At 34.8% G+C, this 26,175-nt stretch overlaps 1 protein-coding gene, 1 long non-coding RNA gene and 1 other non-coding gene across 3 annotated transcripts in view; 2 read left to right on the plus strand and 1 right to left on the minus strand.

Annotated features, from left to right (window-relative positions):
* Positions 1-184: 184 nt before the first annotated feature.
* Positions 185-5,376, minus strand: LOC133323743 (uncharacterized). Its single transcript, XM_061532665.1, has 3 exons — positions 5,226-5,376; positions 4,987-5,139; positions 185-312 (listed from the first exon to the last, which is right to left on the minus strand). Exons 1-3 carry the CDS (start codon positions 5,350-5,352, stop codon positions 185-187), a joined length of 408 nt encoding a protein of 135 aa, XP_061388649.1. The 5' UTR covers positions 5,353-5,376.
* A 2,195-nt stretch (positions 5,377-7,571) lies between these two features.
* Positions 7,572-7,643, plus strand: Trnah-gug (transfer RNA histidin (anticodon GUG)). Its single transcript has one exon. It is a non-coding gene; the product is annotated as a tRNA-His (tRNA).
* An 8,946-nt stretch (positions 7,644-16,589) lies between these two features.
* The window catches only part of LOC133323752 (uncharacterized), a 34,812-nt gene continuing 25,226 nt past the window's right edge, over positions 16,590-26,175 (plus strand). The window contains exon 1 of the long non-coding RNA XR_009754095.1: positions 16,590-16,632. This is a non-coding gene — a long non-coding RNA (uncharacterized LOC133323752). The remainder of the gene's footprint in view (positions 16,633-26,175) is intronic.

Raw genomic sequence — 26,175 nt, forward strand, 5'->3', positions numbered from 1 at the left:
GAGAAGTACTTCTAAAATACAGGTCACTAGACAAGAGAATGGGGTAAGTAATAAATTTCAAATTATTATTATTTTAAATATAATTTTATTAATACTTGTTTGTTTTATTTAGTTATTTTGCAAATACATAATAAAAATTACGAAAATGTGTAGTTTATTTTTGTCGTTATTATTGTTGTCTTAATTATACTTTAATATTATCAATTACACTTATATGATTATTTTTATTATTAATTTTATTTGGATCCTTATTTAGGCTTTCAACACTGTTGCATTGCTTAATTAGATAATTGGAGAGTATATATTCAATGGCTGTAAGAGAAGAGAAACAAAAAAAGAGAGAAGAGAAAATGTAAGACTATTATTAATTAAGGAAGAAATTGAGGTTATAATTAATCAAAACAAATTGAGGTTAAAATCAAAGTAAATTTAGGTTATGATTCATTTTTTATGTCTCATGTTAGTTATTATTATATGTTATGGTTATGCTATTTTATGTTTAATATCTAAACTACATAATTGCGCGTGCAAGTACAGTTAAAGTCATTAATTAATAGCTTACCTTTGATTTTTTTAGAAAATGAACACCATTTGTGGAAATATTTTTGGATTCTTTTTTATTTTTTGGTTTTGTAAATTATGGTTCATCATATTCTTCCAATTTAATGTAAGCAAGTGCTGTGAAAGGGGTATTGTTGGGAAAAAAATTTTAAGATTGAGGTGGTTTGTTGATGTATAGATAATGGAATATACAAAAAGAAAAAAATGCAATTTTCAATGGAAGAAAGAGGAAAAATGTGGGAAAGAGAAAAAAACGTGTGCTTAATAAAAATATTTACAGATTTGAATAGAAGAAGAATAAGGTTTTTATGACAGATAAATCGAATAAAAAGGGATTTATAAAATGCCACAAAATTCTAATTTTATTTTTTGGAAATAAATGTAAAGTAATATAAGAAAAACTAAAATCTAATTTAATTAATGTGTAGTTTTAAAACATTTGAATATAATAATTATTTTACAATACAGATAAAGTTCAATATTGCTTATTATGTTTCTGGTGTTTAACACTACAAATAACAATGTTTAATATTTGATTACGACTGTCGAACTTTCATAACTCGTGCTTCGACTTGTTCGAAGTTCGACTATATTGCTTATCGTCAGTTAAGAGGGGGGTAACACATAAGAGGATTCAGGCTTGGCCTGTTAAGTTTGCATTGTATGAAATGTCAATTTATAAAGAAATATCAGCCGAATTATAATGCAAAGCCTCAAGTCCTCTTATGTGTTTCCCCCCTTTGTTTTGTTTTGTCAGACAAATGCAGTTCTGCATTTTAGCAACAATTTGTTTGTCACGCATTTTATTTTCCATAATTTTTGAACCTTTGCATAAACAAAACAAAGGATATGGAAATTTTATTACCGATTTTCTAAATCTAGAGTAGGCTTTGTCATAATTTTACGGTTTTACAAATTACAACCATAATTATGACAATCCGTTCGTTTTTCACGATTTTGATAATTCTTGTGTATTGCTACAGGTGGATATTCAAAATTTATTTTTGATTTTTGTTCCATGGGATAGACAATATGACCGCCACCACCTAAACCACCTAATCCATGTTGTAATAAAACTATTCTTGTACTATGCTGAGCTAATAGAACAATATGATCGTATTTTTCGGGTTTGTTATATTGTTGTTGTTGCAATTCATCGGATGATGATGATGCTGATGACGATGACCTCCATGCCATGTGGGCATCATGTCCATATGTTGGACTATTATTATTGTAGAAGTGACAAACTGTAAAATAAAATTTGATTTTCATTTAGATTGGAGTCAATAGGAATCAATTTTAGAATATTTTTTATCTTTCTAATAAATAAAAAATCCGACTGAGAGAATTTATACTAAAACTATATTTCATAAGCAAACGATTAGGTTTGTCACTTCATCTGAATTAACTTTTTAATTAATTTTTTTTTCTAAAAAACTGTCTTCAATCGGGGTTTTAAGACTTTCTCCTCTTAACAGGTGGCATGTTAAGTTTCGCTAGCAGAATTTTCTTTTAATTTAATTTTTTTTCTAAGTAGTGTGTTTTCGGCTGGATATTTAATATATTCTCCTATGGAGAGGTGGAACATTTTTCTTTTAATTTTCAATATAAATAAATTGGATTTTTTTTTGCAAAATTTTGTAACACCATACCTTTGGAAGTATGAAGCTCTCTCCCAAAAAATTAATATGGTTTTAATCACTATAAAAATTTACGGATTGTTGTAATCAGTATCAGAAGTAAAAATTCCAGCAAAATAGACATGTTGCAAAAACAGCTTAGATTATTATAACTGGATCCGCGAGTAGAATATCGAAAATTGCTGCTGAACGCGATGTTGAACTTAAGGCCTCTGTGTCTTAGCATTAAGTGTCAGGCAGAAAGTAGTGTCCTAAGGCAGCATGAACGGAATTTTTGGCGCCACAGACAACATCATCGTAGTGGCAGTGGGCCAGCAAAATAGACATGTTGCAAAGAACAGCTTAGATTATTATAACTGGATCCGCGAGTAGAATATCGAAAATTGCAGCTGAACGCGATGTTGAACTTAAGGCCTCTGTGTCTTAGCATTAAGTGTCAGGCAGAAAGTAGTGTCCTAAGGCAGCATGAACGGAATTTTTGGCGCCACAGACAACATCATCGTAGTGGCAGTGGGTCTGATAAATGACGTAACCTGGCTACGCGTCATTTCATTCGGCTCAGACCCCTTTCTCTTTCGAATTTGGAAGAAATAATGGCAGGACGGATGTCACATTTAACGATGTAATTGCAACAGACCCGAAGAGGTACTCGTGTTATTTTAACCGGCAATTAATCGAATGATGCATTTTAAAACACATACAAAAATATTGATGAATGTCTCTAAGAAGGCAACAGATCACCCCCTTAACATTGCCTGTTACGATCCTTATTCATATTTTTCATAAGGTATAGGGGTTCTTTAATTGAGAGTAGGGTCCCCTTAAGTTACGGGGTAATCAATATATCCCCATTATCCGTTTTTTTCGGCCAGTTTTTCACATAATTTGATATTTAGGTTCTCATTGGGTGTGAAATCTTCGAGCACCTCGAGAGTGACATGGCGAAAAGGAGTGTACTCCGTTGCTAAAGGATTGGCGAGGAGATACCACCACAATTTCCGTTTTTTTCGGCCACTCGGTACTTTTTTCGGTACTCCGTTGCTAAAGGATTGGGGAGGAGATACCACCACAATTTACGACAATTTTCTATATTTTTGGGATTTGGGCAGAGTTTTAAACCAAATTGAAAGGGAATCTCCCCACAAAAAAAATTATCAAATTTGGTCTACGCTTTGGGGGTAGTCCACAAACATTTTCTTATTTTGGAGGCTTGGGCAAGTTTTTCATCCAAATTGGGTTAATTTAATATTTTGGATATTCAATGGGTAGGAAATAATCCCGAATTGGGGTAGCTCCTATGTAATGGTACCTTCCAAATTTTGGTAATTTGGTGATATTGAACACGTGTTGCAAGCAATTTGACCCTAATTTGGTATTTTGGGTTTTCATTGAGTAGAAAATATTCTTACAAAAAATTATAAATATTAATCCACGTTTTGGGGTAGTCCTCATACAACGGTACCGCCCATATTCGGAATTTTGGGGATCTTGAGCACGCTTTTCAACGAAATTGACTGGAAATTAATATTTTGAATTCTCAATGGGTAGAAAATCTCCCTGCCAAAAATTATTAATATTGGTCCACTTGGTTGAAAAATATGACCAATCACCTCAAAATACCGAAATCTGCGAAGTGGGTTTATATGACAGCTAAGCTAAAAGGTGGGCCAATATTTATAATTTTTCATACAAAGATTTGCTATCCAATGATAATCCCAAATACCAAATTACAGCTAATTTGATTCCGAAATGGACACGAAATCCTTGTGATGTGATGCAGTTGTATTGGGCGCCACTCAAAAAAAGTGGACCATTATTATAGCATTTTTCTACCCAATGAGAACAAAAATTTCGAATTTTGGGAAAACTATTATATGGCAATTTGAGAGGTGTCGTTACATGTGAACTATCCCAAGAAGTGAACCAACATTGATGATTTTGGGAGGTGCAGTTATAAGAGGACTGTAGTGTGTTGTGACACCTTGACATATATATGCCCATAATTGCGATAACTCCATACGAATGGCATTTCTTCAACTTAATCATGGGGGAGAAAAAAGTTACTGACCTTTAAGGACATTTATCATGGCGATTGGCTGCTTGATGGCATTTCGAGTGAAAAAAAAACAGAAGGAATGCTAAAATACATGCAAAAAAGGGCTTGGCGGCTTTACAACAACAACAAATATAAGGTGTTACCATTATACAAAATATTCATATGTACACATGTATGTTTGTATATGGAAAATGGCACACAGACATATTTATACATAGTTCTGTTTTTTTTTCTAAATAGTTCATGGAATTTGATAGGAACAAAAATGAAAGATATTTTACAATTAAAAAAAGGATATTGAAAATTTATATACAATTTCAAATACAAACTATATAACAAACTGTACACTATAAAAACCGTTATTAGAATTTAACTATTTGTTATTGATTGGGATTTTTAATATATATAAATAATTATACACATTTACACATGCCTAGTTAATTAAATTTTTTTAAATATAATATATATATATTGTTTACATTATTTTTTTATTTTTTAATATAGTATATTTATTATATTATATATATATATTACATTATTTAGAATTTTTTTATTATTTAGAAATAATATTTTAATTTTGAATCCTTTTTTTAATATTGTATATGAATCTATTAAAAAATATCCAATCAATAATAAAAGGTATTTTGTAATAACGGCCGTTATGTTATGTATAAAAAATAATTTAAGAATTAAAAAAAATAATTTTTTAAAAAATTGAAAATTTCTTACCTTTTTGTAAATCCATATCATCCATTTCGGAATTTTTAATTTGTTGCAATTTTTCACGAAATTTCTTTGTGATCTGTTTACGTTGATAGTCGGCCTCGATTTCCTGTTTTGTTCTTGGTATTCGAAATCGTACACAACAACACACCATTATAACTAAAATTAAAAAAAAAAAATTAAATATAAAATTTAAAATGTTTTATTAAATTTAATTTTTTTTTCAATCTGTTTTGCCCTATTACTTATGCTCATTATAATCCCCAGACATATGGCTATTATATGCCAAACACGAAATCCACCAATTGTTGTCTTTTCCAGCCATGTTGAATCGGGATTTACTTCCAGAAAATCTTGATCCTCGTCACTCATAGCAAAGTTTTGATTTGTTTTTTTATTTAAAGATTTAAAAACAACAACTTTTTTGATTTTTATTTTATTTATTTTTTTGTTTGTTATCCTTTTCGTTTCGATGATGATGTTTTTGATTCAAAAGTTCGCCGCAGACTAAAATTTGAATAAAATGCTAAATGTGTTATGACCTATCCTTCTGGTGGCGGGTGTGTGTTATTGTGTGTGCGTGCATGTTTACTGGCCACTTACGTTATCATAAAGATTTATTTAAAAAATACAGGGTGTGACAAATGTTGGAAGATTTGAAAATACTGCCGGAATTTGAGAGGTGCCTTTATAAGGATCTACCTTAAAAGGGGCTTCAATATTGTTTATTTTTGATAGAAAGATTGGCTACCCAATGAGAACCCAAATTACAACCAATTAGGTTGTTGGATGTGTCGTTGCATTGGGCGCCACCCAAAAAGGTGGACCAATATTGATAATTTTTCTTATGAAGATTTTCTACCCAATGAGAACCCAAAATGCCAAATTATAGACATAGCGAATGAAACGTTCTCAAGCTCCCCAAAATCCTGAATTTTTGGGGAGCTACCATAAGAAGTGAACCAATATTGACAATTTTTGGTAGAGAGATTTGCTACCCAATGAGAACACAAAATATGAAATTATGGCCAATTTGATTGACAAATGTGTCCAAGCTCCTTTAAAATACGAAATTTGTCAGGTGGGTTTGTCTGGGAGCTACCCTAAGATGTGGACCAATATTGATAATTTTTGGTATGGAGATTTTTTACCCAATAAGAATCCAAAAAAACAAATTGCAGCCAATTCGGTTTGAAAAACGTGTCCAAGCACCCAAAAATAATTTGCGTTGTATTCGGCGCCACCCAAAAAAGTGGACCAATATTGAAAATTTTTAGTAGGAAAATTTGCTACACAATGATAACCCAGAATACGAAATTACAACTAATTCGATTGAAAAACGTGACCAAGCTCCTCAAAATACAGAAATTTGGGAGGTGCCGTTATGTGGGAGCTATTCTAAAAAGTGGGCTAATTTTAATAATTTTTGGTATGAAGATTTTTTACCCAATAAGAATCCAAACAACCAAATGGCAGCCAAAACTAAGATGCCGTTGTATTGGACGCCACCCAAAACAGTGGACCAATTTTGATAATTTTTAGTAGGAAAATTTGCTACACAATGATAACCCAGATAACCTTTATATAGGGGCCGCCCTAAAAAGAGGACCAATATTGATAATTTTTGCTGGTAAGATATGTTACCCAATGAGAGCACAAAATACCAAATTGCAGCCAAAGCGAATGAAAAATGTTCTCAAGTTCCCCAAAATACCGAATTTTGGGAAACGCCGTTATATGGGTGCCACCATAAGAAATGAACCAATATTCATAATTTTTGGTAGGGAAATTTGCTACACAATTAGAATCTAAAATACATCCAATTTGATCGAAAAACGTGCCCAAGCTCCCTAAAATACCGAAATTTGGGAGGTGCTGTTATATGGGGTCTATTCTAAAGAGTGGGTCAATATTGATAATTTTTGGTATGGATATTTTCTACCCAATGATAATCCAAAATACCAAATTGCAGCCAATTCGGTTTGAAAAACGTGACCAAGCTCCTCAAAATACCGACACTAAAAAGTGGGCCAATATTGATAATTTGTGGTAGAGAGATTTGCTACCCAATGAGAATCCCAAATATCAAATTACAGCCAATTTTGTTGAAAAATTTGGACAAGCTCCCAAAAAAAACGACATCGAAGTCCACGTAAGTCGATGTTTTGCGGGAAAATGGTAGTTCGACGTATAGTACTTCGACTGTATAAACTTTTTGGGGTCTCCGAGGAATATTTCGAGGTGTTGTAGCGAAATACATTTAATTTACATTTCATCTTATTCAAAAAAATATTTTCTTTAACTAAATTTTCAATATTTTCAGATAGTTTTTGGAAATAAAAAAAAACAACAACAAACTGCTTTCTTTTTATTTTATTTTTTTTTCATTCATTCGAAAGATAATTTATGTGTGTACATTGTTGTTGTTAATGGTCAGCTAAACTTGATCGTAAATAATTCGTACACCCGTATAACGTAGACTTTCGTATAAGTATGTTTGTATGTATGTGAAAAATGTGTTGTTGTTTTCTTTTCTTTCTTTTTTATTTTGATAACCGCAATGAGTTGAACAGCACACAACACTTCACATAGCCGTGATCGTCTAGTGGTTAGGACCCTACGTTGTGGCCGTAGTAACCCAGGTTCGAATCCTGGTCACGGCAATGTTCAACATCCAAAGAACATTGTCACGGGTGAAGTTTTTTTATAAATAATATTATTTTTTATAAAAAACAATTAAAATTAAAAAAAATACACATTTTTTTAAATAAATATAAAAAAATAATATTGTTTATAAAAAATACTATTAAAAAATATTTTTTTAAATAAAAAAAATATATTTTTTAAATATTTTTTTTTAATAAAAAAAAATTATTTATAAGAAAATATAAACAAAAAATTAAATAATATTTGTTTTGTTGAAAAAAAATTAATAAAAACATTATTTTTTATTTAAAAACATAAAAAATTTAATTTTTCATAAAGTTTAAATAATAAAAATCAAATTTAGAATTAGCCAATATTAGCAGAAGGCTATGTGATCTTTATAAGAACTCAAATATATATATATATATATATATTTTTTAAATATTGGTTCACCCTGTATTCCTCATCCAATGCTACTACTATCTTGAAAATAAAAATCCTTATGGTCATGATAGTTTTTTCTATTATTATTCATGCATACGCGCAACGCTCATTCACTTTAGAAGGACAAACAGGATTTATGTATGTATGGCACAACATACAGCCCACCTTCTGTCCTATCTATTTGTATGTATATGTATGCGTGTTGTCTCGATGTCCTGTTGGCTATGTCGCAATAGAAACGAACAAACAAAACACACATCATCATTATCACGACCAAAACTACTAACATCATTGCCATCGTCACATTAACACCTACACAGCAAACCACGAGAACAATGTGTTCTTCGAACATTCGACCTGGTTGCGCTAGGAAGGAAACAAACAACTCACCCAACCAATGAGGAGTGTTTCCAGTAAGATAATGTTACAGTGTACGTATCATTTTTAAACAATGGGGGGAAAGAATGACATGGAAGTTTTTGGAAATTTTTACTTTTTTTAAATTTAGGAATTTTGAATTTAAAAAATTCACGCCTTAGATAGTACTTACTTTACATGGCTGGCTTGTTTCAGAACGTTTGTTCCATAGTTGAGCTTAAAAAAGATTTCCAAGCGCGTCGGTCTTGCGCGCATCTCCTCCAATTTAAAAGACTACGTTTCAAGATGTTGTTTTCTACTTAGTCTTTCCATATAATTCGTGGCCTTCCCCTTCTACGGAAACTATTAATAGGATCGCTTTTATATGCTTTTTGAGTTGGGGCATTCTCATTAATTCGCAGAACATGGCCCAGCCATCGTAGTCGCTGCAGCTCAATACTAGTCAGTCGTATTGATGTCGATGCCCGCGTATAAATTGTAAAGCTCGTGATTCATTCGACGCCGATATTCACCGTCGACCCAGATCGGCCCGTAGATCTTTCTGTGTCGTAGATCTTTCTGCGTTTTTCACATCAGTAGCATTACGATCGTACCATGGGTTTCTTGGTGCTGGATTTTGGTACCCAAGTGTTTGTAGGGAGTGGCCAATTCCTTGCGATTGTGCTTCTATACAATTATCGGGACAAAAAGTACGTTCGTCAAGCAGTTGGGAAAGTTGAGCGGAGTAGGTCTCGACTAACTGGAGACGAGGTCTTTTATTCTCCTGTTAACCATAAATCTGCGGCCAAATTCATGTCTCGATTCATGGCAGTTATAATACAGTGCGTAATCGTCTGATTTACTTACGCCTGTTCCTTTCCATCGCATTTGATGTAAGGCAATAATATCGGCTTTGTACTTCTTGAGTACATCCGTCAAAGCGAAAACTGCCCCTCTTCTGTACAAGGTGCGCACATTCCAAGTGCAGATTCACAGATCGTGGTTCTTTATACGTTTGCGGGGGTCGTTATCATTGAGTGGGTTTGGTTTTCTTTTTCTTTGCTTTTTCATAGTAGGATGGGTTTTCCGAGTGTAACTAACCCATTTTTTATAGTTCTTTTGGGTGAACTCACGGCACATATTAGCTCACTATTTCCACGGGTGATGAAAATAGCTACCCCAGGTGACACCGCGGGGTGGTCAGTGTCCACAATTGAGATAAAAGAGGAACCAAGATAAGCCTGGACTTCGCCATGTTAAAGCCAATCAGAGCCGTTGTTTGGTATCTATTATGCCCTGCGCCACCTTAGATAGACCTTTGAAAAAATATTCTTTTTAAAATCACACTTTTAAAATAACCCACTGTGCAGGATGTATATTAATGGCAATATGAAGACCAAAGAAATGCAAAATATTTCTTTGGACATTCAAGTGAACTACATACATACCTATCATTGTTAAGTATGTAAAAGCAACAGTAATAATTACTGGAATAACTATGCTTTTCAAACATTGAATACTCAGAGAAAAAAATTAATTCTAATTACAGATTTTGTTTTTACGCTAAAAAACTATATACTTAAACTACTTAAGCTAATACTTCATACTATGGGGCAGAGCAGCCCTGGGTCCCCGTATTTATATCAACTGTTCTCCACAATCGCATGTTGCACGCCTCGATCACTCCGTCGTATGGGATCTGAGTGATCCGGCAGTTTTCGATATCACCGACCACATATCGGTCATTTGGTAGCACCCTGCGCACCTCATAAGGTCCCCTAAATTTCGGTAGCAATTTTTTGGTAACCCCTACTGACGTATCAATATTCTTGATCACCACAAAGTTTCCTTCCTTAAATACGTTGACTTTACAACACTTTTCCTTTGACCGTTGCTCATTATACTTCTGCGTTTTCACTATAGCTGCCTCCGCTTTGTCTCTTATGTCCTTGATACCTCCTCCACTGTTGACTCTTCTAAGGGTACGCCAAGAATGGCTTCATTTTCTTTTTTTTTCATCATTCTAATTATAATTACATTGTTGTATTTGATCGTACTTAATGCTATCGATAAATGTATTATTTACAATGGGTATGTTCGTTACATAATTCGACTACAAAATATCGGTTCATGATGATTGTTTTCTACAAAACTTTCGATTTAATGTTTTTTGGAGGGCATTTCTGTTCCCTTCATAATCATGATCGTATAATTTATAAGATTATAATAATAATTTACGAACATTTTTCTTCGAGTAAAAATTCTTAAGTTTGAGGTTAGTTTTATATAAAATATTATTTTTGTTGCTGTTCTTCTTCACACTGTTTGGTTAAATGGCACTCCCTGCTGTAAAAATTTAATTTACTCACATTCCTTTGCACTGACACCTCCACCCCCTCCTCCCTTTGTTTACCTTCAAACGCTGTCATTTTGTTTACTCTTTTAAAAAAAATATAAAGAAAAAAATATTTGATAAAAAAACAGCACACACGAAAAGTTCAAATAACTTTGTGGAGGATATAAAGAAGAAGAATAAGAGCCACAACAACAACATCATAGAAATAGTTTTCAAGGAAAATTAGATAATGACCATAAATATAGGGTTTGTTGTGTTGGATTTGGATTTTTTTCTTCTTCTTTTAATTAACTTCACAAGTGATTAAGTGAAATTGTGTGTGTCCTTTTTGGAATATTTTTTTTACATGTGGTGGACTGTTTTTTGGTGTCTTTATGGTTGTTAGTTTTTATATATTTTTTTTTGTGTCTGTTTAATTTCCCATTTGTTGTCTACACTTTTTATTAGGCATTTTTATTAATTTGGCATTCCACCTGTTACTCTAATTAATTACAACTCGAAACTGTTTGGAAATAATGGTCTTTGGTGGGATGTACCATAAAATATGAATAGTTTTCTTCCTTTTTCAAACGATACCAAGGTGGTAAAAGTTGAAGAATTTTGGCTGAGTCTTTAGGTGTACGAATTCCGAAAAAAATTGCAAGGAAATTTGGTTCCCAAAGAAACAAATGTTAATTTAGATATTCACGCCTTAGATAGACCATAAAAAATAATCTTTAAAAATCCATGCCTTAGATAGACGTTGAAAAAAAATATATTTTTTTTTTTAAATCCGCCGCTATTGGTCGTAAATAAAAATATTAATTTAAAAATTCACGCTTCTATTGGTCCCTAAAAAATATTATTTTAAAAATCCAAATCTAATGGTTTATAAACAAATATTCTTTTAAAATATACGCCTTAGATAGACCTTGAATAAATATTTTAAAAATCCACGCTTATAGTGGTCTTTAAAAAATATTATTTTAAAAATCCACGCTTATAGTGGTCTTTAAAAAATATTATTTTAAAAATCCACGCCTTATATTGGTGTTTAAGGGTGGGGTAGAGGATGACAGATACCAAGCAACGGCTCTGATTGGCTTTAACATGGCGAAGTCCAGGCTTATCTTGGTCCCTCTTTCCTCTCAATTGTGGACAATGACCTCCCCGTGGTGCCGCCTGGGGTAGCTATTTTCATCACCCGATGAAATAGTGAGCTAATATGTGCCGCGAGTTCACCCATAAGAACTATAAAAAATGGGTTTAGTCGTCGGGTTAGTTGCAAACACTCGGAAAACCGAACCTACTATGAAAAAGCAACGAAAAAGAAAACCAAACCCCCCAAAGTTGATGACCCCCTCAAACGCATAAAGGACCATGATCTGCGAATCTGCACTTGGAATGTGCGCACGTTGTACAGAACAGGCGCTGTGTTCGCTTTGCCTGATGTATTCAAGAAGTACAAATCCGATATTATTGCCTTACAGGAAATGCGATGGAAAGGGACTGGCGTAAGTAAATCAGATGATTATGCCCTGTATTATAGCTGCATTTATGGTTAATAAGAGAATAAAAGACCTCGTCTCCAGATTCACTCCAGTAGATGAGCGAATTGTTAAAATCCGATCCGTATGCTCGGACCGAAGATAAAGATTAACATACCAAAGACATATTTTACGAGCGCCTAGAAACAGCATATGATCGTTGCCCTGGCCATGGCATTAAAATTCTGCTAGGAGATTTTAATGTAAAAATCGTAAAGGAAAATATTTTTGGCCCCATGTCGGAATGTAACACGGAAATTATGTCGAAAAGCTGCAAGCAGAAGCCTACTCCACTCAACTTACCCAACAGCTTGACGAAAGCACCCCTTGTCCCGATAATAATATAAAAGCACAGTGGCAGATAATTGCCCACTCCTACAAACTGCAGCAGTCAGAATGAAGTCCGATTATTCTACCATCGGGTAAAACACCAAACCAATGATTGGAACCTCAGCATCCTGTGTCCCGTGCACAAAAAAGGATACAAGACGATATGTGCCAACTATAGAGGAATACGTCTCCTTCCCATCGCATATAAAGTGCCATCCAGCAGTTAAAGTCGGAAAGGACATCTCGGAGACCTTTTGTCGTGTGACCTATTTAACATCCTGCTGGAAAAGGTCATACGGGAGGCAAAGGTGAACAGAGGTCATACGAGAGGCAAAGGTGAACCAAGCAACACATGTTACTCGCCTACGCCGATGACATCGATATGATGATTCGAACATTGCGTGCGGTAACATCCACCTTTGAACAAGCAGTAAACGGCGAGAAGACCAAGCTGATGGTATCAACGCACAAGGCACCCAGTAGAATCGGACCAACTGTGGAACTTGAGAACTACAGCTTCGAGCTGATGAGGCAGCTCTTGGAGAGTGTTTAGAGAAAAATGCTCCGAAAGATCTATGAGCCGATCTGCGTTGACGGTGAATATCTCGGTCATGTTGTGAGAATGGATGAAGATGCCCTAGCCCAAAAGGCATATATAAGCGAACCAGCTGATGGTTCGCGCAGAAGGGGAAGGCCTCAAATAATATGGAAAGACCAAGTGGAAGACAACATTGCCGAATATGATCTTTTAAACTGGAAAAACTGCACAAAAGACCGACGCGGCTGGAAAAATCCACGCCTTTTTGGTCCTTAAAAAAGTATTCTTTTAAAAATCCACGCTTTTTTGGTCCTTAAAAAAATATTCTTTTAAAAATCCACGCTTTTTGGTCCTTAAAAAAGTATTCTTTTAAAAATCCACGCTTTTTTGGTCCTTAAAAAAATATTATTTTAAAAATCCACGCCTTTTTGGTCCTTAAAAAATATTCTTTTAAAAATCCACGCTTCTATTGGTCCCTAAAAAAATATTTTTTTATTTTAAATATTATTTCTAAAATTAATTTATAACGGAGTTTTATTAAAATATTTTTAATCATATTTTTTATTTTTTCTGTTATTATTTTAGCACAGTTTTTTTTAATGTTAAATTATTCTTTAGACTTTAATGCAGCTGTGCCCTCTTTTGATATGCTTGTTTAATATTATTGTCACATGTGAATTATAGCATCATTATTGTGAATGAACATTCCAATTTTAGTACTTAGCGTAGACACAAGAAACCAGCTGTTATTCACAATAACAAATGGACTATTAGAAATATTCGCGTTTGAATTTAATTTATTTTTAAAAAAATAATTAAAAATAGTAAAAAACTACTTAAAACATATTTTTTTTAACAATTTGGCGTTTTGACATCTTCATATCGTTTCTTTTGTAATTATTATCCCTGTTTAGTTTTGCAACACAACATACTATACACAGTGTTGAAATCTCAAAATCCTTTTTTCCTGTTCTCAACATTCTCAACAAATCGTTAATGCCCGTGTTGTCCGTCGTGAAGACAGAAAGAATAACTGCACTCGTTGCTTTGGCAAAATCGGCAGCATTATTACTCCACCACAGAACAGAGAGGTGGAAACACGTCGTTGTCGTCGTCGTTTGCGATTGAAGAAAAAGAGTTTGCGTTTTTTATTGTAATTGTAGAAAGTTTAGTTGAGAAAAGAAAAAAATATAATAAAATAGAAGAAAAATTAAAATTTGTAATAAATAAATTGAAATCGTTGAAGAAAGCAGCATAACGTTTGAATAGTATTTTAATGTCTCGGTCGAAAACGAAATAAAGTGGCATTAATGGCATTTTGTAAAAGCCATATGAATTTCTAATTGGCAAGAAGAAAGAAAAAAAAAACGGAAGTAAAAATTTTTCTCGTGTAGAAAAGGAATACGAGCCTGAGAAAAAAAGAAAGAAATTCCATAGGTGATGATGAAAAAAAAATATTTTTCATTTTTAAATCGGGTGTTGTTATACTTGTTCAAGAAATAAATATTTTGAGTGGATTTGTTGTATTTAAATACCAACTAAAAGTGAAAACTACTGTGTAAAATTGCATATTTTAAAGGCCAAACTAAATATTTTTTTCTTCTTCTAACAAGAAAATCCTTTTTTGCTGCTTATTGGTATTTTTTGAGGAAGTGTTGGTGGGCTACGTTGTGAGTAAGTGAGCGTGTGTGTATGTGTTCCATAGGCTTGTTGGATGGCTCTTATAGTGAAGTAAAACCAAAAAAAAGAAAATATTTTGTGTCCTACTGAGTAAAGGGAGTGTGACATATATATGCCAAAAAGGCAGAGAGAGAGAGTGTATGTGCGACACAAACACAAATGTGTAGAGGATGAGGTGAAATGGCAAAGAGTACCAGGTGCTCCAGTGATGATGATGACAGAGCAGTAAATTTCATTACACAAAACTATGTGACCCCCATATTGCATTGCAATGAGAAATTCCAATTAAAAATATTAAAACGAATTTATTATTTAATAAAAAAGATATTCATATTGTTTAAATCATATAAAATATTTTCATTTATAATATTCCCCGCTTAATTGTGTAAATTGTTGCTTAATAAATTCAAAAGAAATCTTGATTTTATTTGCATTAAATAAAAGAGCACGGCGTAGTCATTCACAATAGTGTAACAGCACCAAATAACCCCATAACATTAGCGAGAAAGAGAGAGAGAGCAAGCACACGAGCGAGCATGCACAAGTCAATGAGACCAATTGTGGCGTGCAAGAGCGTTCAGGAAAAGGTGAAATAAGAAAACAACAACAACAAGAGTAACGGCAAACCAGTGAGAAAGAGAGAGAGAGAGAGTAAGCAAACGAGCGAGCATGCACAAGTCAATGAGACCAATTGTGGCGTGCAAGAGAGTTCAGGAAAAGGTGAAATAAAAAAACAACAACAAGAGTAATAGTGTACGCGTGTGAATGTGTGTGTTTGTTGTGTGTGCGTTTGTTTGTGGAAAAACGATTTTTGTGAATGAGTGTGTCAAAAACAATTAACATCGTATAGTGTAGCATACTTTCAGGCATGCTATCATCATCGAAGCAAATACGACGACAACGGGCCAGCAATAATTACACACATGCACACTGCTGCTTCCTCTGCGACGTCTTACCCAACACACATGAAAATAAAAACTAAACCAAAAAAAAGGATAACAAAACGGCCAATTAACCAGTGTTACCGTTAAAAAAGAAAACAACAACAACGAAAACCATATAATTAAAAAATATAAATAAATTTTAATATTTGTTGTTTGTATTTTTGTTCATAATCCCCAGCAGAAAATAAAGTGACCCAGAGTGTAAAAAATAAAAGAAAAATAGAAACGAGAGGAAGAAAAGAAATATAATATCTAAAAATATTTACCTAAAAAGAGAAGCAATTGTATTATGAGAGTGAAGGAAAAGAATCACAAGCAGATTGTTTAAAGAAAAGCAAAGCTAAAAAGTAAGAAAAAACCAACAACAACAACGATACAAAAAATCCAAGAATTCCATTCATCATTCCCTGAATAAGCAAGAAATAGAAGAAACAAAAAAAAAAGAAACAAGTCCTCGAAGAAAAAAAAAACCAAATCAAAGTGCATAATTCATAATAAAAATCCATGATAAAAAATATGTGAAATTCAAATAAAAACAAAAACAAACAAATAAAAAAATATATATCATAAATCTGAAATTATATATCATCATATATCTTTAAAAAATATATATCACAGTTAAACCAAAAAACAAAAAAAAAGAAACTTCGCCACGACCTACTACCACACATTTTTGTTGTTATTGTTCGTTGTTCTATCTGCTTCTTCCTACTTCTTCATATTCATGCAGTTGTCTACTTTATCATCTCCAAGCAAAGGTTATAACATAAAGCTGAGCAGCTGAGAACCAGCCAGTCCGACCGACAGTCAAGTGGAGAAACTATTGTAAATGTAAGTTTTATACAATACATCCTTATTATATGGCATTTTCTTTTTAACAAAACCAAAATCGCAAAAAAGGCTTATAATTCGATTTATTCTACTACACATAAACACACACACACTTTTTTTGGCCATATTTCCGCCTTTCCTTCTAAATGGCAAATTCGCTCGTTTAACTCATCATTTATTCGCTTATTTCAATTGTTACATTTGCTTCTTCTTCTACATGGCTGGAATATAGAGAAAACTGACATATTATTAACATCTCTAAGAAGTTTGTTTAAAAAAATATCCCAGTATTTGTTCTATATCTACAAATTTAATTCAGAATTAAATATTTGAAATTTTATTTTTATTCCACACAAAATATGTTCACACATTTGACAGTACATGACAATTAGTCATGTAAAATGTCATTTTGTTGTTTGTCATTTGTGTCAGCGAAATAATTAAATAGTTGGTGGTTGTGTTTTTTTCGACAGCAGTATGGGGCGTTGTTGATTTATACAATAACAAATTATATGGGGAATGTCATACAATTTTGAATATAATTAAATGAGACATATTTTGTTTAAAAAACTCCAGGTGACAGGTTCTGTCAAATCTACCATACGTACACCAAGGAATATTAAACGGCATATACATTAGAACTTTTTACCGGGTTAACCTACTTCATGAGGATTTATTTGACATATATGGAAAGGAATTGACAATTGAAACCCACTGGGTTAACGAAATCCGGTTAAATGTAAACAAACTATTAAATAATTTATAAAATTATACTTTTTGCGACCTTTCCTACTTAGCTGGCTTGTGACAGAACTTACGTTCCATAAGCCGACCTTAGAAAAGATTTCCAGGCGCGTCGGTCTTTTGCGCAGTTTTTGCAATTTGATCTTTCCATCGTATTCTTGGCCTTCCCCTTCTGCGCGAACCATCAGCTGGTTCACTTTTATATGCCCTAGCCAACGTAGTCGCGAGGTGGCCTTGCTTTTGAGTTGTTTGCTCAGACCATAGTAGCATCGGTTGGCCATCACTATCCTTCTCCGACTTTCAAAACGTATGTGATTCGTTTTGTATATGTGTTTAGATTTACGAAATCCACATGATCTTAAATGTCAATATACGTCAATTATAATCCAGCGGATTTGTGAACAGGATTAACGTGACGTATACGCTATATAATTGACGTTTGTAATCGAGTGGATTTAATAGTCTAAACGCGTTCATACATACATAGGAAATGACAAATTAAAAGGCTATTAAATGATGAATTATAATAAGAAAAAAACTAAATGTTGTACTGCCGAGATAGAGGTGCTTAACGTGTACATACCGCCGATTAATAGCTGTGAACCGCGTTATTTGCCCAACATTAGTTTTCTATTGGATGGCTATAACCGTCTGGTGCTAGGGGATTCCATTGTCCACCATGAGTTGCGGTATTCCATCCTAGGTAATGACCAGAGGAGAACAGTGCTGGCAGAGCAAACTGATAGCTCCACGTTCTGCGTGATGAGCTCCGTCGATCAAATGCAGCAGATCTCAGGTTCAGGGAACTTACGTTGGAGGTCAGCAGATTAGTGGCGAGCACAAGAGGAATAAATGGTTGGGGCACCTGAAGAGTTGCAACATTGGTACCGGAGTAAGTAAACTGTAAGCAACGGTTAAGTCGTTCTCGAACCCTGGGAAGAAGGATTATAGGACCTCTGTCACATTTAACGAAGAAACTGTGACTGATCCGAAGATCAGTGTGGTGGTACCTTCCACCGAGGAGGTACCACAACAGTTTACGATGGGTGATGTTGCATGTGTCATCCGTAACGCTGAGGCAGATGGACGAGCCAGGAGTCGAATACTTGACCAACGTCCTCAACTTGTCGATAGCCACCTACGTCGTCCCCGAAGCCTGGACAATGGACAGGGTGGTCCCGCTACTGAAGCCGGGTAAGGATGCCAGCAAAGGTGAATCGTACAGGCCGATTTCACTCCACTCCACTGAAAATGCCTTTGAATGTGCATACAATTCCGATGCCGTTGAATGTGCATACAATTCCGTCCGCGCAAACAGCAGCTATCTGCGATAAGTTGAAAAGTAGGAACAAGGTCCTCAAGTCGCTTGCCGGTAGCACTTGGGGCGCAGATAAGAAAACCTTGTTAGCCTCTTACAAAGCGATATGTCGGTCTGTGGCAAGCTATGCGGTTCCAGAGTGCTCTGCGAACTCTAGTTATACGCAATTGAGAAATATTCAGACAAGTCTGAACCGCGCCCTCCTCATGACACCAGTGGACCATCTTCATGAGGAGACTTAAATCCTTCCCTAACGTCAGCATAGCAATATGATTTTGTTGCAGTACCTGCTCGGGTGCTTCGGGAACAATCATCCCCACTATCATATGGTAGATAAGACTCCCTCACCCAGGCGTGTCAGGAAGGATCTGCATGATCTAGAGAGAGAGGTTCAATGTTACAAAAGGGATACGGGCCCTCATAACACACTGCACTTATTCAATTGCCCAGTCAAATCTACTCATATGTGGTTGGAGCCAGTGGAAGTAGCTGCATTTCTCAATATGAAGACAGAATCAGATTGAATTTAAACAGGAAAAATATATTCATATAAACTGCTATAACAACAATGGAACAAATTAAAAAAAAAATAATTTATAAATCTCCACATTGTTCTCAAGATTTAAATGAGAATGATGCAATTTATATTTATAGGTTTTATAGGCAGGGAACTTGAAAATATTAAAAAATATATATAATTCAAAATTTGTTGCCACTGGACACAAGACTTGCGTACATTACGAAGGAAGATATTTTCGTTTAAATTTTGAAAGCTAAATGTTGTCAAAAACAAATTTATGAAAAAATTGGAAACATATAACTGCATGCGACTACCTTGTATAGTTATGCCATGTTGATGACATAAGAAACGATATGGATAAAGGTAAACTAATTGACTTTAGTCGAACATTTGATTATGAAGTGCTACTTAATAAACTGATCTCGTCTTATGGCTTTCCGGAGTCAGAATGCCAATTAATTAAATAACAAAATATGTTGAAACTAGATGCGGAAGGTCTTCGTTGTCTACAATCGTAAGAGGAGTTCCACACGGGTCAATTTTGGGACCACAATTGTTTTCTATTTACATAAACTACATATTGCAACAATTGCAATTAATAGAAGGATATTTATATGCAGACATACTAGTATGATTCCCATATCCTTCAGTTAGTCGCTCGTGAGTCAGATAATTGTTTGCTATCGTTCCAGGATGCAAAAATTTAGGTAAAATTAATGCCTCGTACCATGACAATTTTTTTATTAACACTTCCAAATCTAATTAACGCTAAATTCTTCCTTGTGTTTTACTTTAAACAATGCTGTCATATCTCAGGTCAACTGCTGTAAAATTTTGGAATTCTATTTAGATAATCATTTATGTATATTAATAACATTATTTCGAGATGGTGAACGAAATATTACGATGTGCAATGTAGTAATCGACTTTTTGTATTGAAAAGCCTATAAGTCGAAAAATCGATTTTTAACAAGATTTTCTTCATTTTGTTTTTTTATCACAAAATCAAAAAGACCTTCCGAAAAAGTTCACATACAAAATCAAATTTTTTCGATTTTCAGAAAGGCGAAAATCGAAACAGTTTTGACAAAAAAATCGACTTTTTAGTCAAAGGCAAAAATCGAAAAGTCTAAAAATTGACTTTTTGGTCATAGTAAAAAATCGAAAAGTCTTAAAGTCGAATTTTGCACTCGACTATGTATCCTTAGTGCAAAGCTTGTATCAAATCGGTTACTCCCTTCGAGAGTTATCGCGCGCACCAGTCGTCAAAACAGACAGAAGACGTTTTTAAATCGACTCCCAATTGTCTGAAACAAATTTGGTCCAAAGAAACATGGGGTAAAAAGACAATATTTCGATAAGGCACATTTTTCCGTAGCAAACTGTATATATTCTCATTAGCCATAAGGCTGATTCAAGATCTATTTATAAGGCCACCCAGTCGGCTTTTTTCTCAAGTCTAATGTCAAAAATTTGGTTTTTGTTTACGTTTTCATAATGGAAGTCAATTTACAATAATGGATTTTGACAGCAAACATTAGAGGCAGCTGATATTCAGCTGGTCTCCCTGGATCACCCTGGTTTGAGGGTATACAAATTGGGACAAAATGTGCATAAAGATTCAGGATGGTTTGAGTATGTTTAATTTAAGAAAAAATATAATTTTTATCCCTTTATATTATTTTTTCCAACACTTTAACTGCCATTCACAATAGTAACTAATCTAGTGAAAACAATAATATATATAACGACCTGCCTCAATGTCAGCAAGTTATTGTTTGACATATCACAACTAATAATCGTAAAATCCACAATTTGTATTGAAATAAATTATTCAATAAAAAAAATCTACAATAAAATCATTAATTTTATTGTTTTCTTTGCTTCCACTTCGTACAAGTTCATTCATTCCTTTGAGTCTACTTCCCACATTTGACATTTCATAACAAACGAGTGGACCAACCACACATCAAATTCAGCGAGTAAATAAAGAAATAGAAATAAAGGTAAAGAATTTTTAAATAACGACTACAAGAGAGGCTGTTATCATGAGCCATGGACAGAGAGAGAGAGAACATTTGTGAGAGAAAACAAACTGGTTCTAATTGAGTACACCGAGAGACCAAAAAGGAGAGAGAGATTATAACAAAATAATGAAAAAAACATATCTTATTCAAATAGGCCCATAGGCCCAAAATAAGCCACACAAAACGCAGAACGAACAGACGAATGAAAAGAACAAAAAGCAACTGGAAAAACTCATTCATAATTTAAATTAATTCAAATCAATATCAAAAGTGTGTTTTTGTGGTAATTTTTTTCTGTTTCGTTTCTTCAAAAAGAAACAAATGTTTGACGTTTCAATAGTTGGCAAATCAATTTGAAGTGCTGGTCGGCTGGTTATCGATACCCCTCCAATAAGAAAACAAAACCAAAAAAGAAAACATTCCCCGCTATTGTGAATGATACGGCAAGTGTCAAGTGAGTGAGTGTGTGTGTTTTGCATTTATTTTCTGCTCTTTGCGGAAAATAGAATTAATATTGCAAAAAATAAAATATTCCTTGTGAATTGTGAAAATTAAAATAAATCAATAAAATTCGTGTGGGCATTTTCTATGCAATTGGATTAAATAGTTGTTTGAAATTGAATCGGTGTTCTATTTGTGACCGCAAGTGCAATGGAATTTTCTTATTGATAACCAACATCGCAAGAAAATACAAAACGAACAGCAGCAGCAGTGACACCAACAACAACAAATCTGCCAAACAATTGTTTGCCAATTGCGGCGTCTTATTGACTATTACAAGGTAATTTATTGCATCCATTATTACACAGAATAGAAATTCTGTTCTAAATCAATACCGCAAATGTACGGAAGGTTCGTTTCCTCCCCCCCGGCACCCAGAGAAGCAAATTATATGCTGCGGGACGAGGTTTGATTTGGTGTGCTTTTCTATAAGGTTAGGGTGATTTGAATACCGACCGGTAAATTGAGGTGGGAATATCATTCAAGATTTTGGCTTAACTCTAGTTTAGTAAAAACGATCAGATTTTTCTGAAAATTTTTCCAGAGGTAGGTATTTTTACCCTAATTATGGGGATATCTTTTTTCTTGGGGGACGTACCCGGTTACCCGGTTATTTGACCCGGAAGTTCGGGTACGGGTACCCGGTTATATCCGGTTCTACGGATCCGGTTAATATAATATGGGTATCATTTTAAAGGTTATAAAAATACCTTTCCATTGAGTGGTATGGAGTTATCTCAAACCATTTTGGAGATATAGTCAAAAAACTGGGGTTTGGTCCCCGATTTTTTTGAAAAACTCCCTAAAAGTCGAACTTGGGCCCATTATAGTACCTCTCTAACCCAAACTCAAATGATAGACCACAATATGCCCTTTCCAAAATGGTGCGATATGTGGCTGTATCTGTTGTGGATCAAAAGATATGGGCCTTAGAACCCTACAAAAACAAGAAAATTCTGTCGCGTAGCCGGTGTTGGTATCTGTCCATAGGAGAAAGTCTTAAATCCCCGGCCGAAGGCCGGCTACACAAAAAATATTCTATTTAGAAGGATTTTCTGCCGCGTTAGCCGGTGTTGGCATCTGTCCATAGGTGAAAGTCTTAAATCCCCGGCCGAAGGCCGGTCACCCAAAAAAATATTCTATTTAACAAGAGATTCTGCCGCGTTAGCCGGTGTTGGCATCTGTCCATAGGTGAAAGTCTTAAATCCCCGGCCGAAGGCCGGTCACCCAAAAAAATATTCTATTTAACAAGAGATTCTGTCGCGTAGCCGGTGTTGGTATCTGTCCATAGGAGAAAGTCTTAAATCCCCGGCCGAAGGCCGGCTACACAAAAAATATTCTATTTAGAAGGATTTTCTGCCGCGTTAGCCGGTGTTGGCATCTGTCCATAGGTGAAAGTCTTAAATCCCCGGCCGAAGGCCGGTCACCCAAAAAATATTTCATTTAACAAGAGATTCTGTCGGGTAGCCGGTGTTGGTATCTGTCCATAGGAGAAAGTCTTAAATCCCCGGCCGAAGGCCGGCTACACTAAAAATATTCTATTTAGAAGGATTTTCTGCCGCGTTAGCCGGTGTTGGCATCTGTCCATAGGAGAAAGTTTTAAATCCCCGGCCGAAGGCCGGTCACCCAAAAAAGTATTCCATTTAACAAGAGATTCTGTCGCGTAGCCGGTGTTGGTATCTGTCCATAGGAGAAAGTCTTAAATTCCCGGCCGAAGGCCGGCTACACAAAAAAATATTCTATTTAGAAGGAGTTTCTGCCGCGTTAGCCGGTGTTGGCATCTGTCCATAGGAGAAAGTCTTAAATCCCCGGCCGAAGGCCGGTCACCCAAAAAACACCATGCTATTTAAAAGGAGATTCTGTCATGTAGAAAGATTTTCCTTGTTTTTATAGGGTTCTAAGGCCCATATCTTTTGACAGATACAGCCTCATATTGCACCATTTTGGAAAGGGCAAATTGTGGTCTATCATTTGGGTCCTGTTTGGAGAGGGACTATAATGGACCCAAGTTCGACTTTTAGGGAGTTTTTCAAAAAAATCGGGGACCAAAACCCAGTTTTTTGACTATATCCCCAAAATGGTTTGAGATATCATATTATATTACCACTCAATGGAAAGGTATTTTTATAACCTTTAAAATGATACCCATATTATATTAACCGGATTCCTAGAACCGGATATAACCGGGTACCCGTACCCGAACTTCCGGGTCAAATAACCGGGTAACCGGGTACGTCCCCCAAGAAAAAAATATATCCCCATAATTAGGGTAAAAATACCTACCTCTGGAAAAAATTTCAGAAAAATTTGATCGTTTTTACTAAACTAGAGTTGTTCCAAGATTTTTTGAATATCAAGGATGGAATTTTCAAAGTCAAGTCGTTATCGCGAAATTTTTTTTATATGCAATTTTTTTCGTTATACCGGTCGTCGACTGTAGTTTGAAAAAAACAAATATATTTTTCAATTTCAAAAACGCGTGGATTTTGGGATTGAGCTTACCTACAAGCTGGATAGCAACTGTAGTGTTTTCCAAGTTGGAATTTTCGCTATTTGGAAGGCAGAGGAATTGATTAAAAAGTCTGGATGCAGAGATCGATGAAACGGTGACTATCTTTGTGGATAGTCTGGCGGCTCTTAAAGCCATCAAATCCTGTAATATCAAATATGATGTCGTCCTCGAGTGTATAGCAATTTTGGAAAAACTCACTTACAGCTATCGGCTGTGTTGGGTATCAAGACACCGTGACATCATGGGTAATGAAAAAGCGGACGAATTAGCTAGACAAGAATCTCAATCTACACATCTAGAAATCGATTGCTCAATCAAACCCCTGCCATCTGTCATTTCTTTCCGAACTTTGAGGTGTTCTTCGACGAACGAGCCAATGAACTCTGGCACAACGAACCTAGGTGCAATGTGTCAAGATCTATATGGCCGACTCTGTCAACCAAGAGAACAAACTCACTGTTGAACCTGAGCAAAGATAAGCTTCTTCTCAACTATGGAACCTCATTTTATTCACAAAATTATTAGAAAACTAAAGTGGTTAGGAAATGTTTTTCTGTCAAATTTATTTAGGCATCGAAACTATTCTCACCTTCCTCCTAATAATTTTTTCCCCAGCTTCTTATTCTTTTCTTTCATCACACCCCCCTTTCTCTCCCCTCCAGATTTCTCCATACCTTTTATGGATGATCACAATGGACCGGAAGGTCATAGAGTGCTGCAGCCACATTAGTGACTACACATTCTTGCTGATATTCATATTTCCTGAGGGTACCAGAATACCACTGATATGGGTATCGATTTACAGCGACTAAAGCCCTAATTATTGGCCTTATGACCCTTTGATAAGGCAAAAATGTGCCTCATGGAAATATTGGTTTTAGACCCCATGTTCCTTAGGTCCAAATCCGTTTCAGACAATTTGGAGTCGATTTACAAAATTTCCGTCCGTCTGGTCGGCTGGTGCGCACGATAACTCTCGAAGGAAGCAACCGATTTTATTCAAACTTTGCACATCGTTATATTTTATTCCAACCTTAAACCAAATTGGAAAATGGAGGATATCGGTCTACTCTTTTTTGCACAACCTAATGTTTTAGTCATGCCTACATATTGTTGGGAGGTGGGGCTTATCGATCAACTACTTCTAGTACCTCCCCCCAAAAGGGTCAACAATTTGAAACGTTGTAAATTTCATATGAAGCAAACGGAAGATTCACATTTCATCCAAACTTTGCACATCGTATTATTTTTACCAAGCCTAGGTCATGTCCGAAGATGAGACAAATTGCTACAAAATAGTCAAAATTGTGTCCGATTTTATTTAATCTTTGTACAATTTAATATTTTAATCATGCCTGTATATTTTTGGGAGTCAGCATTTTGAAATATTTAAATCCCAAAAGGAGTCAAAATTTTGAAAATTGTTAATCCAAATTCAATGTGGGATTTTGTCCAAATCGAGCTTGTCGTAATATTTTTACCAAATCTAAACTAAGTCTGAAAATGGGAAGAATTGGTCCACTCGTTTTGATATCTTCCCCACAATGTGCAAAATTTTAAAATATATATTAATCCAATAACAGGCGAATGGAATGTCGGATTTGATCCAAATTTTGCACATTACAATACTTTTATCAAAAAGTCGAAGATGGGACATATCGGTCCACTCCTTCTGGTATGTACCCTCCCCACAAAGGGTAAATACTTCTTCAGGTACCTCCCCACAAATGGTTAACTATTTGATTAAAACATATACCTTATATAACGCGAATAGTAAATCATGTGTTGTCTAAACATTACAGACCCAGAGGACACGGTTGTATTTTTAAAAAACAGCATATATGTATTACTCCCGGCTATTTTGCAATAACAAAATATAAATGCTATCCCAAACCAACACTACTTAAATGTTGCGATAGAT

Source organism: Musca vetustissima, unplaced genomic scaffold (assembly GCF_032173495.1).
Source record: "Musca vetustissima isolate MV318-11 ecotype Yass unplaced genomic scaffold, APGP_CSIRO_Mvet_v1 utg5860, whole genome shotgun sequence".
Lineage (NCBI taxonomy): Eukaryota > Metazoa > Arthropoda > Insecta > Diptera > Muscidae > Musca > Musca vetustissima.